Here is a 16,209-nt window from a genome sequence, read left to right on the forward strand (position 1 = left end):
AATTAAAGTTTGGGAAAGGGATCATTGGTGGATGGCTGTAATTAAACCAGATGCGAAGTACTACGTCTGTTAAAAAAAAACTCAATTGTCCAGGTTTATAGCTAGGAGTTATCTTTTTTTTTTAAGAGTTAAAGGCTAGAGTTAGTAGTGGGATATCATTTTCTTGTTCCATTTCTAAACGAGCTTGTAAACCCATATACAGGCTGGGTTAACAACGATCACACGGCGCCTCGGAAAATGATGGACCCAAAATAAATTATACTCCCTCCATCTTAAAATACAATAAATTTTAGCCCTTAGAATTTGTCCCAAAATATAACAATTTTTCCACCAACATTCTCTTCCCAACCAATTACAACCATCCACCATTTACTTTTCCCACCTATCTCTACTACTTATCCAATCACAACCCTTTACCACTCATTTCTACCTACTTTTACTTTCTTAATAACTGTACCGATCTAACTTCTTATATTATGTGGCGGAATGCTTTATCTTAGACAAATACATTCTGATTTGTTTACGATTTACGTGGGTTCCAGTAATAAGGATATATATTCCATTTATTTTCACTTAGTAAAAAAATAAACTGTTATGGTTATTCTTCTTGTACCTAGCTAGAACGCCACTACATATATAAGTGGATGAACTTCTTTAACATTACTTTAGTCGTGGTGGGTCCACAGTACCGCCAAATTATTATTAGGGATATATCTAGATCATTATACGTGCAAAGTGCACTCTAAAAACTTTCAAAACTAGCTGTAAGATCATGGCAGGTTAAAAGGTTTGCTTTGATAGAGAAGAAAAAACAAGGGAATCCATTTTAAAGATTAAAAATGTTCAGATAAAGAAAAGGAGAAAGATCTAAAATTATTACCGAGTTGCGGAGACCCATTTGGCGAGACAGGAAGTAGCGGTCCATAATGCGAACGAGGAGGTCAAGGCTGGACCAGATAGAGCTGGTTGGGTCGAGACAAAACCGCTCAGTGGGTTATAGCCTGCCTGCCTGATCCAACACTGCCGCCGATCCAGTATCACGTCACGGGCCTCTGCACCCCGCCGATCCCTCACAACCCAAATCAACCGGTCCTGCACCCCATGCATGCATGCATGGGCCTGGCAATCTTAACTGCAGCCCAAGTGGGCCCAGGATGTCACCCAGTGCAGGGTACTTGTCTCTCTTAACCAAATCACCCACCTTACAAAGGTTCACAATCAGAGCTCCTACTGTACGGCAGTAATTTTGATGCCACTGGTGATGAACAGCGGCAGATCAGGACTAAAACTTGGCCAGCTGCGTGCCAAACGCCTCGAACAACGCACGGGTTTCGATGAGCTCGGCGAACAGTGGAGGAGAAGCCTTTTTGCCCAATTGTGTTTGATTCCATCTGCTCCGCTCCCATATACACACGCATGACTAGCAATATATATGCTTCGCTAGCTGTACGTATCCTGTATGCAATGTCAGCTAGCGCATAGAGGAATGTAAGCTTGTATGCATTGCAGATGATGAATTGATGATGCCAAACTAACTTGTCTTCAGGTTGCCGATGACAAATTAAACTGTTGGTGCGTCACTGCCGGGACAAATGAGCGTTCAAAGGAGATAGCTAGCTAGCGATCGAGCACGGATACAGAGCAATTAATTAGACTATTTTTTCCCTGCCCGAATTCCGAAAGGCAACTAACTTGTCTTCAGGCTGATGGCATTTAGCAGCGTGTTGGTTAACGCTTCAGAATAACACTATAGTACAGTGCAAACAGAATGATGGAGTTTGTATGCATCTGGAGACGACGACGACGACGCAGCTGTGCCCTGTGTGTAGTACTAGTAGTTTAGGCTTGCCGATCGTACGTTCTGAGAGAACAATTGTTCATCACGCAGAATGTTCAACGTCATGGCGTTTAAACTACACGTAATCAAGAGAAAAAGATGTTCAGTTTATATAGTATCAAACAGGTAGACATAGACATGCATGCATGCATGCATTCGGCCGGATCGAATGTACAGGCCACGCATAGTACGCATTTTGTCTGTACCCTGGGATATAGTAATAGTACGAATTCTATATATACGTACAACTGTATATACGCTGGTGAGTTACTATACATTCACGGGAAAAATAACAAAAACATTTCAAAATCATTGCTCATTTGGTTAGCTAAGGTCGGCAACAAAAAATTTAAAGCGCCAGTAAGCATGCAATGCAACAATATCTTGTGCTGCATGCATGTATGGATTATCTAACACGGAAAGTAGCCAGCTGGGACCACGGTACTCTCTGGAGTCTGGACTGGGCACCATTCAAGTCACGATCGATCGTGCAATCAGAAGTCCATTTGAACTCGTTTGAATTTGTACTTTCCTGGTATATACGAGCCCCATCGGTTAGCCTAACAAGACAAAGCAAAAGTCAAAAATTAAATTTTCGAACCTAATTATAAAGTTGATTTTAATATATTTTCAATGTAATTTTTTTAGCATTGACTTTTAAGTCATTACGAACGAATATATAAAAATTTTACGTATAGACTAATTTTTATTTTTATATAAGCTATTTTTACTTAATAGAAAATATAGACAACCCATCAGGCTCTATATCTTGCTGGATCGTCTATCCCTTGATTCAATTGTGTGGCCACGGTCCTGCCCTAGCTAGCGCGCGCACGCCTCCGTGGCCGCCAGTGAATGCCGAAAGAACTTGCCGGCCATCTCGAGTTCGCCGGAGAGGAAGGAGAAAACATAGTCCAATTGATGAACATTCCGAAGATTGTTTTTTTTTTAAGACAGAGCTGAAGGAATACTTTCGTTGTTTGTTGTGTTTATGGTCGAGCTGAATATTATTACTAGGGTGTGTTTAGATCCCAAAAATTACTAGGGTGTGTTTAGATCCCAGAAATTTTTGGCAAAAAATATTACATCAAATGTTTAGACGCATGCATAGAGCATTAAATGTGAAAAAGAACCAATTATACAGTTTGCATGTAAATTGCAAGACGGATCTTTTGAGCCTAATTACGACTTGATTTGACAATGTGGTGCTACATTAAATATTTGTTAAAAATGAATTAATTAGGCTTAATAAATTCGTCTTGCAGTTTAAGGGCGGAATCTGTAATTTATTTTATTATTAGTCTATATTTAATATTTTAAATGTGTGCGTATACTTTAAAAATATTTTGGCGAGAGAACTAAACACGGCCTTAATACTCCGTACTCGTATGTATATTTTTTTTTCTGATGTTCCGTGCAATCCTAGGACAGTCAACGCTGTATTCTCTGACCCGCTGTATATTGTCTGACCTCCTCATGTGCTGCTGCAACCGAGGCGGCTCAGCTCAGCTGATCATCGATGCTGTAGAAACGGAAAAGCCCCGCGCCATGCAACCCTCGTGTCAGCAACGCACGGATCATACTAGCGAAACAAGCACAGATACCGCCTCGATCCGCGACCGCGGTAACAGTGCACGGCTGCACGAACGCACCCGGCCCACCCCAACCAAACGGACCGGAAACAAGAAAACACTGCAGCTAGCTAGCAAACCATGCAGTTTTGCAACGGGCAAAATACGAGAAAATCCGCGACAATGTGTGGTTGCCGCAATCAACCGTCAAATCCACGCTGTTTTGCGCTGCCGCATCGCGAATTCAGTTGGTTTAGCTCAAAATGGGACGAGATGGTACTCATGGTAGTAGTAGAGATTATATTCAACTCTACTGCCGCACCAAAAAAATAATCTCACACGAATTCAATGAAAAAGTTTTGAGGAAAAAAAATTACAATGAGTCATTTCAGGACCCACCACTAACAATGCCACTATCTTCTCCTCGCTCCGTTCCTTCCGCCGCCGCCGCCGGCGGTGGCGGCGGCGGCGGCTCCGCCGGTGCAGCTGATTCCTCGCCACCTTCCTCCTTCGCGCCACCGGACGTGGAGAAGATTCTGGCACCGACGCACGGGCCGCACGTGCGCTCCACCCAGGCCTCGAGGTCGTGGCCGGCGGCGGCCTGGCCGAGATGCACGCGGCGGCCGAAGCAGAGGCGGCCGACGGCGACGGCCGCCGCCGCCAGCACGGCCAGGACGGCCAGCATGGCGATCACCGGGCCGTAAGACCCCCTCACCGCCGTCGTCGTCCCTTCCCCCGCGCCTCCTCCTCCTCCTCCGCCGTACCCGACCACCGGCACCATCAGCTGCGTCGGCGGAGGCGGCGGAGCAAACGCCGACATTGCCTCCATTGCCAACGCCTTCTTCCTCGAGCACTGCTCTTCGTCTCTCTGGCTTATCTTAAGCTTGACCAGCTTGAGCCGCTACGAGAGGTGGAAGAGAAGAGAGAGAGAGAGATAGTGTGAGCTCCTACTACTAGTCCTAGCTAGCCTACTACAGCTTCGCGTTATTAATTGATCCTTCCTTCCTTGCTGTGGCCAAAGCCAGAGAAGGCCAAAGGGAAAAAAGAGTTCAACATCACTCGCTACAGTGGCATTTAAGTGCAGGTTTCAGAGTTTTTGGCTCTACAAGGTGAAAAACATCCGTTCGTTTACGTTCTCTGTTTTTTTTTTCTCTCATGCATCGCTGCACGTACGGCCGTTCCTACGGTCGTCGTACCGTTAATCAGCAGGCGGCAGACCGTTTCTACTGTGGTTGCAACGGGAGATCGATGAACGGAGTAGGAGTAGGAGTAGTACACTGGCTTTTTTACAGTGCCTGCTGGATCGGTTGGTGGCTGGGCATGAATGGCCTTCTTCAGTGGAGCTGGAGGCTTTTCAGGGTGGGGGTAGTAGTACTCATTCCGTAGTTAACCTCGTAATGGTATATAACACGTCCTAATACATAAATTTAAACATAATCCATGTAATATACTCTATATTTAGATTTATTATACTAAGATGAGACACATTATAGCACGGGATTGGTTTTATTTTGAGACCAAAAGAAAGTATTCCATCTCGTTTCAGGTTATAACACGTTTTGACTTTGCTAAAAATCAAACTATTTTAAATTTGACTAAGTTTATATACAAATATAGTAATACTTATAATACTAAATTAATTTTATCACATCAATAATTAAATATATTTTATAATAAAATTGTTTGGATTGAAAATATTACTACATTTTTATAAACTTAATCAAACTTAAAACATTATACATGAAGCGGAGGGAGCAGTAGACTAGTAGTACTACTAGTACGTTTAATTGGCCACGAGATATACCTCGGGATGCGTGAGATCCTCGACAGGGACGCCTGTCAGTGGGGCTAAGCTAAATCACAGGACGTCGCTGCATGCCTGCCTGCATTTGCATGAGCGAGAGCGATTTTAGCTCCGATGATCCCCTGTGCCGAGCGCTCGCTGGCGCGGTGCCTTGTTATCCGGCGGCAACGTACGTTAGCTTGCAGCCAATCGGCGTCGCGCGCGCCTGTGCGTGCGTTCGTCACAGCCAGCGAGACGGTCGGCCCGGTGCGGAGCCATGTTTTTGACGGCTTCTTTCGCTTGGCTACGGTACGCTGTGGTCGGTCGGACCGACCACCTTTCCGGTGGATTGGCCGTGGCGGGGGGACCCAACCCCTGCACTGGCGCTGCTTGCTCGGCTGCTCCTCGTGATCGCGGGCGATCGGATGCCGGGCACTGCGTCCTTCTTGTCTCGGCGTTCGCGGCTTCTGCTGGGCTGGGCATCTGGGCCTTTATGGCCTTTGACTTGTCCCGCTTTATGGGCTGCGCGTCGTTTTGCTTGGATTAGGCCCATAAACCCTTGTTTCATACTCGCCAGCCCGGCAAGAAAAGAGAGCCCACAATATCTACTTCCTTCGTTTCCTATTATAAAACTTTATAGCATTACCAACATTCATATATATAGACATATATATGTGCCTAGATTCATTAACATCTATACGAATGTGGGCAATGCTAGAAAATCTTATAACCTAAAACGGAGATAGTACAATAGTGTGTAGAGAGGCACTCGTAATAGTTAGCTTTGTCTGAAGAAAAATATTGATTTAATTGTTTTGATCCCAATTTTCTTTCACTTAGAAGACAAAGTTCGGGCTACTCCATGCCGCGACAGAAAACGAGGCAAAAGAAGTAGTAATTGGATCAAGATACTTGAGTCTTTTCCGGCATGTGGCCTGTGAGAGGAATTGCATGTTGATAAGTTGGGGTTTAGCATTAGGTTTTGGTTTTTGGCAGAGTAAATTTTGCAGGTGTTGTTCATTAATTGTAATTTTTTGGGAGGTTTTTCTATCTCTGTTCTCTACTCTTTGTATTCTCTGTGTATTATGTTCTCCTATCCTCCAGGGCCCCTGTGCTTGCGTAGGTAAAGTCTGTTCTGTGTAAGATTATTTGGCTCAATATATTCAGGTGGTGATTTAGTAAAAAAAAAAAGAAGATACTTAGTCGTTTGCATGTTCAACTTGTCTACGGTGAAGATCTGAGGCAGAGTATCAGTCCGTGACAACAACTAACTCTGAGGAGTATATATGTAGTACTATAAGATTATCAGGACAAGTTCAATCACGTCCACCATCACCATCTATTTACATCTTGACGTACAACAAATCCATGCATATATACACTTCGAATCTGTTTGAAGTACAAACTGCACGAACTACGTAGAAATTTACTCTCCACCCCGCCGAATCCTACCTTGAATTCGACCAAAACACGAGCAAAATTAACACAAGAACTACCACTTCATCCCACTGATTCCTGAAGCATCACATGCCGCTGATGCAGGAGAAGATCCTGGCGCTCCTGCCCCTGGCCAGCCCGCCCTGCTGCCGCCACTGCGGCGAGGCACCCACCTCGCCGGCAAGCTCCTCCAGCGATCGGTGCCGGCGGTGCGCCGTCATCTCCCTCTCCCCGCCGGCGAACTTGCCGCCGTCCACCGCCCACTGCTTCTGCTCCTCCCAGGCGACGACGTCCTCCTCCTCCTCCCCCACCCTCCCGAACCTTCGCGCCGCCGACATGTCGGAGCTGCACAGGGAGTACGTCCTGCTCCTCCTCTCCTTGATCGCCTTGTAGATGAACGGGATGAGCCCCTCCATTAGCACTACCTGACTTGGTAATTTGATTGGCTTGATTTGGAATGGAACCAGCCTTCCCGAGAGAAAGGCGCGGCTTTTATAGGAGATGGATGTGCACTCGTGCCTCGCACAATGGCGCAACCTTCTCGTCTCTCGTCAGCTTCCAGGAGATGAGATAAAGAAATGGCCGTTTGACTCGGGCAATTTTCGCTTGCGTGTCGTCGTCTTCTTTAGTTTTTGCTGGTGGTGTTGCACTTGCGATTTGGCTCTATGGTTGCTTGTACCTGGAAACCTTTCGAGATGTCGATGGTTTTTCGCCTGCTTAAATCCATATGGCTCGTGCTGTTCTAATCAGGCCATGATTGTTGTGTTGATTACGTAAGTGATCACTAGCTGGGTAAAGTAGGTAGGTAACCGTGGGTTTGTGTGGTTGATGGTTTTGTGGTTGGAAGCTCTTGTTTTTCTTTTACCGGTTAGGTTGCCCATGGATCATGAGAATGGAAATATAGAGGCTAGTCTACCAGCTTGTAATTTCTGGGTCTGTTTATCTACCTGCAGCTGAAATATCAAGAATTAATCTCAAGAGTTAGACTGTCATTTCATTAGTACGAGTTGTTCTGTTTTTAGGGTACTTCTGTTCAAACAGGGACATGCAAAAGGAGGACGGAAAAATTTGAATACATCAATGAGAACTAAGGAATTAAGAGAATATGTTTAGTAAGTATACGGTTCAGGTTGTGGTAGGACAGAGACCGTGTCGTCTTGCTTAGTTGCTTGCTAATAACACGAAATTGATGTGTGTTGAGATCAGATAACGTCGAAAAGTCAGCTCAAAGATGCCTTGATCCCTGAAGCTAGCTAGATATATAGTTTTTTCTAAATATGTTCATCTGAGGTAGGCATGTTCTCTAGGTTTGTGCCAATCAGACTCAATTATGCTGGTTGCTGGACATGTTTGACCTGTACTCAACAGCAGCATCAACCCAACGTGGATATGAGTCCTTTAATTATCTGATCGGATGCTGCAATAATATTTGCCTTGATCAACTCAGGGTTGAAACTTGAAAATACAATATACAGGGAAGGGATAAATGGGATAACTAAAATGGTTGAAACAATTTGCAGATACTATGCGCTGACATCCTAAAAAATGATTGAACCTGGTATCTATGCACATAAACTTGGTATCTCTGCATGTGTTGGAGATTCTTACACACGAGCAATGAACATGGTTCCATACAAATGGCAGACTGTATCTGTAATATAACATTACGTAGATAATATAGATAGGCATGATCTTGGTTATGCTACAGTCCTGCGGTGATCTCACAAAACCACATGATTTAACATGCTGTGATGCTAATGCCAAATGCTTCATTCGATTGTGTTGCTGTAGCCTGTACACGATTGGAGTATTCCACCTGATAAGATCGGTCAATGGTCTATATAATTTGGTCAATGGTCACCTGCCTCAAAATTTGAGACGGCATTCCAAACTTCCCATCTTGATCTTATCAGCCATATCTAAATTTTAAATTTTAAAACTTAAATTTAAACTTTTTTAAGTATATTTTCAGCATTGACTTTTAAACCACAAACAACATAGATATAAAAGTTTTATCCATTAATTTTTTTACGGTTCATCAGATGTAATAGCTCAAATACTCAATAATGGAACGAAAGCTTGATTCGCCACGGCAAGAAGCAATCAGAACTAACAAAAAACAGTTTGGCTTATTACGATCTACTATACAATTTTCCAATTTGATTTACTGCATGCCTTCTGTTCTAGCACCAAATCTGACATGAACATTTTAAAACTGCAATTTGGTTGCCAATACCTTTTGCCAGTTTCAGAAGTTTTGGGACTTTAGCCTCGATAATATTATTTATATGGAAAAAGTCAAATAGATACAGTCATGAGGACATCGGATAGCAAATGGTTTTATCACTTCATCTGGATTCATGTTGTCATGGGTGTCTACGTTGTAACCTGTCGCCTTTTTTTTCTAAAAGAGAAGGCCTGATTCAATAAGTTTACCTAACACAATTTTTTCGAAAGAAAAAAGGGTACAACTTATGCTTCTATAATAATAAAGAAATATCCTCTGATGATTATCAGGACAATTTTATCAGCAACAGATTCTTGATGGCAAACCAATGTCTGGTTCTTACCAGGCAAGAGCCAACAGTTGACTTGTAGCAGAACTAGACTGTCTGCTTTTTGGTTCAATTTTGAAATTAAGCCGACATAACAGGGTGCCAAAATAAATCATGTCATTTTAGCAGTTTTCCCTGTTTTTTTTTCAGTTTTTGCATCAAAATTTGCAAAGTATCAATCGATTATCCATTCAATCAAGGTGCAGTCGTCAGTTTGGACTTTGGACCATGCAGATCAAGTGCAAGTCTCCGGCACAACTGAAAATTAATGTGGTATCCTGAGTATCTGTCATGCAAACTAATCACATTGAAACCGTGGAAAACGAAATAAGCTTTTACATATGAGTGGTTAACGGTTGCTATCAGAAGCATTTTTTTAAAGAAAATAATTATGTTCATGCATATCTCTTTTGGATAATGGCAGCACTATTCTCTACTCACAGTTCAGAATATCAGCCATCTTCACCAACAGTTGAATTTCAGTCTCTGATTGCAAATTATTTTCACATTTTGTCCAGATTTAAATTGAAGTGTTTTTTTTTTATGACGGGAGTAGTTATCACCTACAGTATCAAGATAACAGGTGCCAGTAAGAAGGGTCCTACTGAATAATTATATTCAGATGGTAAAAATTAATTACAATAGAAAAAACAAACTAAATAGAGTATAAGGTGCTACTGTTACAACAGTATGGCCATTATATGCATTTAACTAGGGAATGTGTTTCCTTTGCAAGTTGTAGTTTAAAAAATGGAAAATCTTCTGTTGCACTATAAACAAATAAGTTGGTAAGATCAGCTCTATTATAATTTTGCACACGCTCACTGTTCAGGATTCTATCTATAGCATCTGTACTTTAAGCAAAAAGCTTTCTTGCGTCTGAACTCTGAATACACGTATTAGCAGAGTGGTACTATCTACCTTGGATTTCCAGATGATGCAGAGAAGTAATCTTATTTAGTACCTGTACTTTGAGTCGGCTAACTGATTGCTGCTCATAACAAACATACATTAATGATTCAATGGAAACTAGTTGCCGATGCAATCTATCAAGCATCAACCGTGGTCCAGCTGAAGAAGATTTCCTCAGTGTTAAGGTACGGCTGTTCCTATACAATCTTATCTATGAGCACGGCACTAACAGCAGCTTATTCAGTGCGCAATAGACCGGCTACCTAACACAAAAGGCAGCTCTCTTGAAGCCTTCAACCTTCATGATGACTCAGTTAACACATATCTTAACTGATTATGCGATGAGCAAGTTGCAGAAGTAAATGGTTTAATCAATGAGGCAGAAAAGCTACGTCATTATCTAAAAAAAAATAAAAGCTACGTCAGGGTGGGCAATTAGTGCAGGAATTTAGCTTCTTAGATCCTCGTTAATTAGACTGTGGTTCCGAGCGTCCATTTTCGATCTGACAGCCCGTTCGAAGCCAATATTGTGCTCCCTCCGTTCACAATACACTTGATAAATATACTTATCTACATGAATTGACAAAACTTTTTTATGGGAAAAAATGTGCCCTACCAAATTTATTGGTAGCTTAAATAGTAATGTTGGGTGTTTGGATTGAGACTAAAATAATTGGCAATGCCAAATCAAATTTGACACTAATCTAGAAGATTTTTCTCTACAATGTCAAATTTTGGCTTTATATTGGTAGGAATCCAAATAAACTAGATTACAATTTTAACTTACCAAATAATTGGTAGTACCAAAATATGCCAAGGATTTGGTACTACCAAATATTTGGTAGGTAGCAAACTAAACCTACCCTATATTTATGAATAGATTACTCTCTTCATCACATAAAAAACCAACTTCTAGCTACGAAATTAGAAGTAACGTATGTCCAAGTTCGTAGTTAGAAGTTGGTTTTTTAGGATGGAAAGAGTAGTAGCCTTATATTTTCAGTAGCATGTCTACCAGCAATTGGCGGTCACGGCTCACTTTGGGGCCTGGAACTGTTCTTCAGATTCTGTGAACTTGAACATATACATGGGCGTGTAATAAAGGACTTTCTTCAGTGTCGATTGAAGTGCTGTCTAGAAGAGAATTCAGTGTACGGTAGTATAAAATGACGGCGGATATTGGCCGCCGGCGGCGGCGGCGGCGAAGAAATTCGGGGACTCCAGCTGCGGCCGTTGTTTCGCCGCCGGGTTCCTCCTTTCCACTGAGAATTGCCCAGGGAAGAGATATCTGTAAATGCAGGCAGAGTGCAACACATATCATCACATAGTTTATTTGTCATGTTGCTAATTTAAATTCTGCGCACGATACCCTCTCCCCAACTGTCTCGCTTGTCGTTAGTATCATCATATCATGATGGATATATCATACAGTATAAAATAAAGTTATAAACCATGAAATCTGATTCTTCTAGCCACTGAAAGGGAAGTCAAATAAGGAGAAAAAAACCGTGCCAAGTTGAGCATTTTGATTTATTTTTTTCCTAACCGGTATTTTGAATTCTTTTTATTGAGCTGTATGGCCCACGAGGCCCAAATTAACAATATACGGTCCATGGGTCTATGCAATGCCAGGCCCATCATGTGAGATTTGTGGGCCGGTTACGTGGGCTCGCCGTATCGGCCCAGCTTCACTCATACCGCGATAAGCTAAGAGAAAAAAAATAAATAAAACTCCTATACGTTTTTTTTTTCCACGAAGATTTCGAGGCTCGTGAGTCGTCAGCCCTCTCCTCCAAGCTAACCACATCCCGATGCCGCCCAAATCGAAGGCGGCGGCGGCGGCGGCCGCCGCGGCGGCGGCGCAGCCGGTCGCCGTGGAGGACCTCTTCACCACGCTGCACCGCCACATCGAGGCCGGCGAGTTCCCGCAGGCCGTGAAGGTCGCCGACCAAGGTAAAACCTCCTACGCGGCTCCGCGGTCCCTCTTCCCTGACCGCAACGCTGATCTGATCCTCCCGGGCTGATCCTGCAGTTCTCGCGGCGGCGCCGGGCGACGAGGATGCGGTGCGGTGCAAGGTGGTGGCGCACATCAAGTCCGATGCGATCGAGAAGGCGCTCGCCGCGATCCGGGCCGCCGAGCGCCTCCCGATCGACCTCAGCTACTGCAAGGTGATGCAAGTCCACCACGTTTTACTCCCGTTCGCGCGCTTGATCTGTTTGTTTACTTGTTACCTGGTATCCGTGTGGTGGCGCCTTGTGGTTTTAGGATCTAGGAGTGGCCACTACTGGCCAGATCTGTTAATGTTTATGGCTTGACGTAATTTCGCTTGTTTAGCTTAATATAGAGTCCAACGTAGGATGGATTTGAAATGATGATGCTGGCAAGTGGCAACATGAGATTTTTTTTGTTAACATTGCATCCAGTTTTACTCGAGATTTTTTTTTGTTAACACTGTATTCAGTTTTGCCCGAGGCTGTGACCCATTGTGTGTGTTGCATGCTGATAGAATCTGACCGTGTATATATTTAGGTGAATGAAGGAGAATTTTGTGAACAATCATCCACTCACTAGCTAATGCAAGACATTGTCAGGACTCAAAATGCTGTTGGGTAGCCACGAACTGAGTGCTAATTATGATTAGATTCATTTCTTTATCAAGTGCTGATTGTTTGCTGTTTCTGTCGAATTTTATTACATATGGAAAGATTGTACTTGACAGGACATAGATCTTTTCTGTAATTCTGTTAATAAAAAATGGTATGCTTATGCTCTTAAGCTAAGTATCTACTTTTATCTGTATTCAGGCCTATTGCTACTACAGGCAAAATAAACTGCAAGAAGCTCTAGACCTATTGAAAGGTCAAGAAGAAACCTCTGCTATTCTTCAGTTGGAATCTCAGATTTATTATAGGCTAGGTAGAATGAATGATTGCATGAATAGCTATGAGAAGCTTCAGAAATTTAAGGTTGAGTCGATGGATCTGAAGATAAATATCATTGCTGCTCTGGTTGCTGCTGGAAGGGCCTCTGAAGTTCAGGCAACCATGAAGGCGCAAAAAGTTGATCTCTCCTCGAGGGCACTCAGAGATACTCGAAGCTTTGAGCTTGCATATAATTCTGCCTGCTCGTTGATAGAAAATAAAAAGTATTCAGAAGCTAAAGAGCAGCTGGACTTGGCAAAAAGGTGATTCCTCGCTGAGGAACTGATATCTTAAATGAATAAATTCTTTCAGTTGCTTGAACTGATTCCATTTAATCCTACTTCCCTTCTAATCTTAAGAGCACGGTAGCTGACAGTTTATAGGTTTTTAGTAGCACGTCTTTTCCATTATTCTAGAATCCTGAATCCTTGTTTATGGATAAGTTGCTTGGCTATCAAAATTATGCAAGATCAGTATATTCTCTCGCAATACTTTAAGAGCATGCAACTTGTTGGGTTTTAGCTCACTTCTGTGTTCTTCAGAATTGGGAAAGAAGAGCTTATGGTGGACGAATATGGAGATGATGATATTGAATATGAACTAGCTCCTGTGTCTGCTCAGCTTGCTTATGTGCATCAGGTAATTAAATCTGGGAAATTTCTCCCGTGCAAATAGTTCAATCTATCTTTTCTGTTTAATTTTGAGCTTCAGGCTTGTAACTATTCTAGCTATATTTTCAGCTACAAGGACAAACCCAGGAAGCTATGGAAACCTATAATAATATAACAAGCAGGAATTTGGCAGATCCCTCATCACTTGCTGTGGCAACAACGAACCTTATCTCGTTGAAAGGAACCAGGGACGCTGCTGATAGCTTGAGGAAGCTTAGCCGGCTTATTGAAAAATCTACTGCTCCCAACCAGTTGCAACTTATCGAAAGCCTTGAATCCAAGCTATCACCAAGGCAAAAAGAAGCTCTGTATTCTGCACATGTTCTTTTACTCCTCCACGCGAACAAAATTGATCAGGTTTGTCTCGGAACAGTTGATCCATCTCCCACTTTCTTTTTGTAGATATATCGTCTGTTAGCTAGTATTATTGAGGAATGTACTGATTGTTGTGTTGTATCTTGGTATGATATCTGATACTCATCTGGCATCACTGTGCTACTGATTAACTAATAATTGTTTATCATACTCATTGCATCTTTATACCATCTTGTAGTTTTTGTTCTTGTGTTTACCCCAAGTAGTGGCATTAGAGATGAGCCTAATCAAAGGTTACTGGTTGAGATGTGAGTGATGGGACTTAAGCAATAAGGAATATTCATTTGATGTGAAACTAGTGAAAACTGAAAAGGTTGGTTTGCAAATGGACGTGTTGCATACACATCTTATGATCTCGAATTACTTAATATTCATCTTGTTTTTCAGTTGTGCTTAGTATAAGATCACAAGCTCTGTTTTTATCGACTTTACGGTCTTACGTGTGTTGTCAGTTCAGTTTAGCAAGGAAAGTGATCATCACCATCATGTCTAGGAGAGATCAATATAATTGGTACCTTTCATTCAGTATTTGGACTGAACATACAGAAATTTAGCACTAATAATATAAAGAATTATATTCTGATAGAATTCTATCAGAATAGAATTCTTTATTGGTTATTACTATTTTCTTATCATGTTCTACTGCTTTACTGCTTGTTTCATTTGAGAGTAATGTTGTCTTTTATATTGCAGGCACATGAGTTTGTCAGTGGACTACTTGGTATGTTTCAGGACAGCACATTCCCTGTTTTGCTTCAAGCTGCAGTTCATGTGAGAGAAAAGAAGGTGCAGAAAGCTGAAGAAGTTCTTAGCCAGTATGCTGAGAAGCATCCTGAGAATTCTAAAGGAGTCCTCCTTTCGCTTGCTCAGATCGCTGCCAGTGCCAATCATTTTCAGATTGCTGCTGATTCATTGTCTAAAATAGTTGACATGCAGCACATGCCTGCTACAGTCGCTACACTAGTAGCTCTTAAAGAGCGCCTTGGTGACTCTAATGGTGCTTCTTCTGTGCTTGATTCTGCTATCCAGTGGTGGAAGAATTCCATGACTGAGGATAACAAATTAGATGTGTTCATGCGGGAGGCTGCTACATTTAAGCTCAACCATGGGCGTGACGAAGAGGCCTGCCAATTGTATGAGGATCTTGTTAAGAGCTTTGGAAGCGCAGAAGCGTTGGCGGGGCTAGTAGCAACTTCAGCGCGCACCAACCTTGAGAAAGCTGAACAGTATGAGAAGAAACTGAAACCATTGCCAGGTCTCAAGGGAATTAATGTTGAGAGCCTGGAGAAAACTTCTGGTGCAAGGCCTTTTGAGGCGCCCAAACCCATGGAACAGGACGTTACTGACGAAGTGAAGAAGCAGAAGGCTAAGAAGAGGAAGAGGAAACCTAGATACCCGAAAGGCTTTGATCCAGCAAACCCAGGGCCACCACCAGATCCGGAGAGATGGCTACCCAAGAGAGAGCGGTCAAGTTACCGCCCAAAGAGGAAGGATAAGAGGGCTCAGGTCAGAGGTGCTCAAGGAGCTGTGTCAAGAGATGGAACTTCATCTGCGAGCGCCAGTTCATCTTCGAAAGCAAACCAAGCCACCAAAGCTCCAGCTGCAGCCCCAGAACCACCAAAGGGTTCCAACAAGTCCCGGAAGAAAAAATCGAGATCTTAGACGACGAATCCAAACTATCACAGTTCACAAAATCAAAGATACCCTAGACTCTGTTCGTTTAGCGTTTTGACTCGCAATTTTGGTGTTGATTGCATTGTGTTGCCGGATTTGTCATGCTTTTACAATCATATTTTGCTGGCCACATCCGAGTCTGTACTGTTGCCAATTCTGTTAAACTGATGCAGATCTGATTGAAGTTCCGCCCTTTACATGTTAGACATGTGCGTTAGCACTCGATTTTAGCTTTGCTGTTCTGGTGTTTACATGAACAGTAGATTGCATTGCTAGTTTTCGCATGTTCCAGAAATCCAAACGCAATTTTAATAGTGGATTGCAAACCATTATCATACATTCAGATACAACCTTTCAGAAAACCGGTGACATGAATTATTCATTTTCAGAAGACATAAACGTCATGTTTCTAAAGAAAAAAAAAAGGAGCACAACCATCAATATTACTTCCAAACATCCGACTGGATTACGT

The 16,209-nt window shown here is 42.6% G+C and overlaps 2 protein-coding genes across 2 annotated transcripts; one reads left to right on the plus strand and one right to left on the minus strand.

Annotated features, from left to right (window-relative positions):
- Positions 1-6,472: 6,472 nt before the first annotated feature.
- LOC127759921 (uncharacterized) lies at positions 6,473-7,221 on the minus strand. Its single transcript, XM_052284133.1, has one exon. The coding sequence runs from the start codon at positions 7,042-7,044 to the stop codon at positions 6,715-6,717; it is 330 nt and encodes a 109-aa protein (XP_052140093.1). The 5' UTR covers positions 7,045-7,221; the 3' UTR covers positions 6,473-6,714.
- A 4,643-nt stretch (positions 7,222-11,864) lies between these two features.
- Positions 11,865-15,941, plus strand: LOC127754134 (uncharacterized). Its single transcript, XM_052279606.1, has 6 exons — positions 11,865-12,048; positions 12,128-12,264; positions 12,901-13,280; positions 13,560-13,656; positions 13,758-14,045; positions 14,757-15,941. Exons 1-6 carry the CDS (start codon positions 11,907-11,909, stop codon positions 15,723-15,725), a joined length of 2,013 nt encoding a protein of 670 aa, XP_052135566.1. The 5' UTR covers positions 11,865-11,906; the 3' UTR covers positions 15,726-15,941.
- Positions 15,942-16,209: the final 268 nt, after the last annotated feature.

Source organism: Oryza glaberrima, chromosome 1, assembly GCF_000147395.1.
Source record: "Oryza glaberrima chromosome 1, OglaRS2, whole genome shotgun sequence".
In the NCBI taxonomy this organism is placed as follows: Eukaryota; Viridiplantae; Streptophyta; class Magnoliopsida; order Poales; family Poaceae; genus Oryza; species Oryza glaberrima.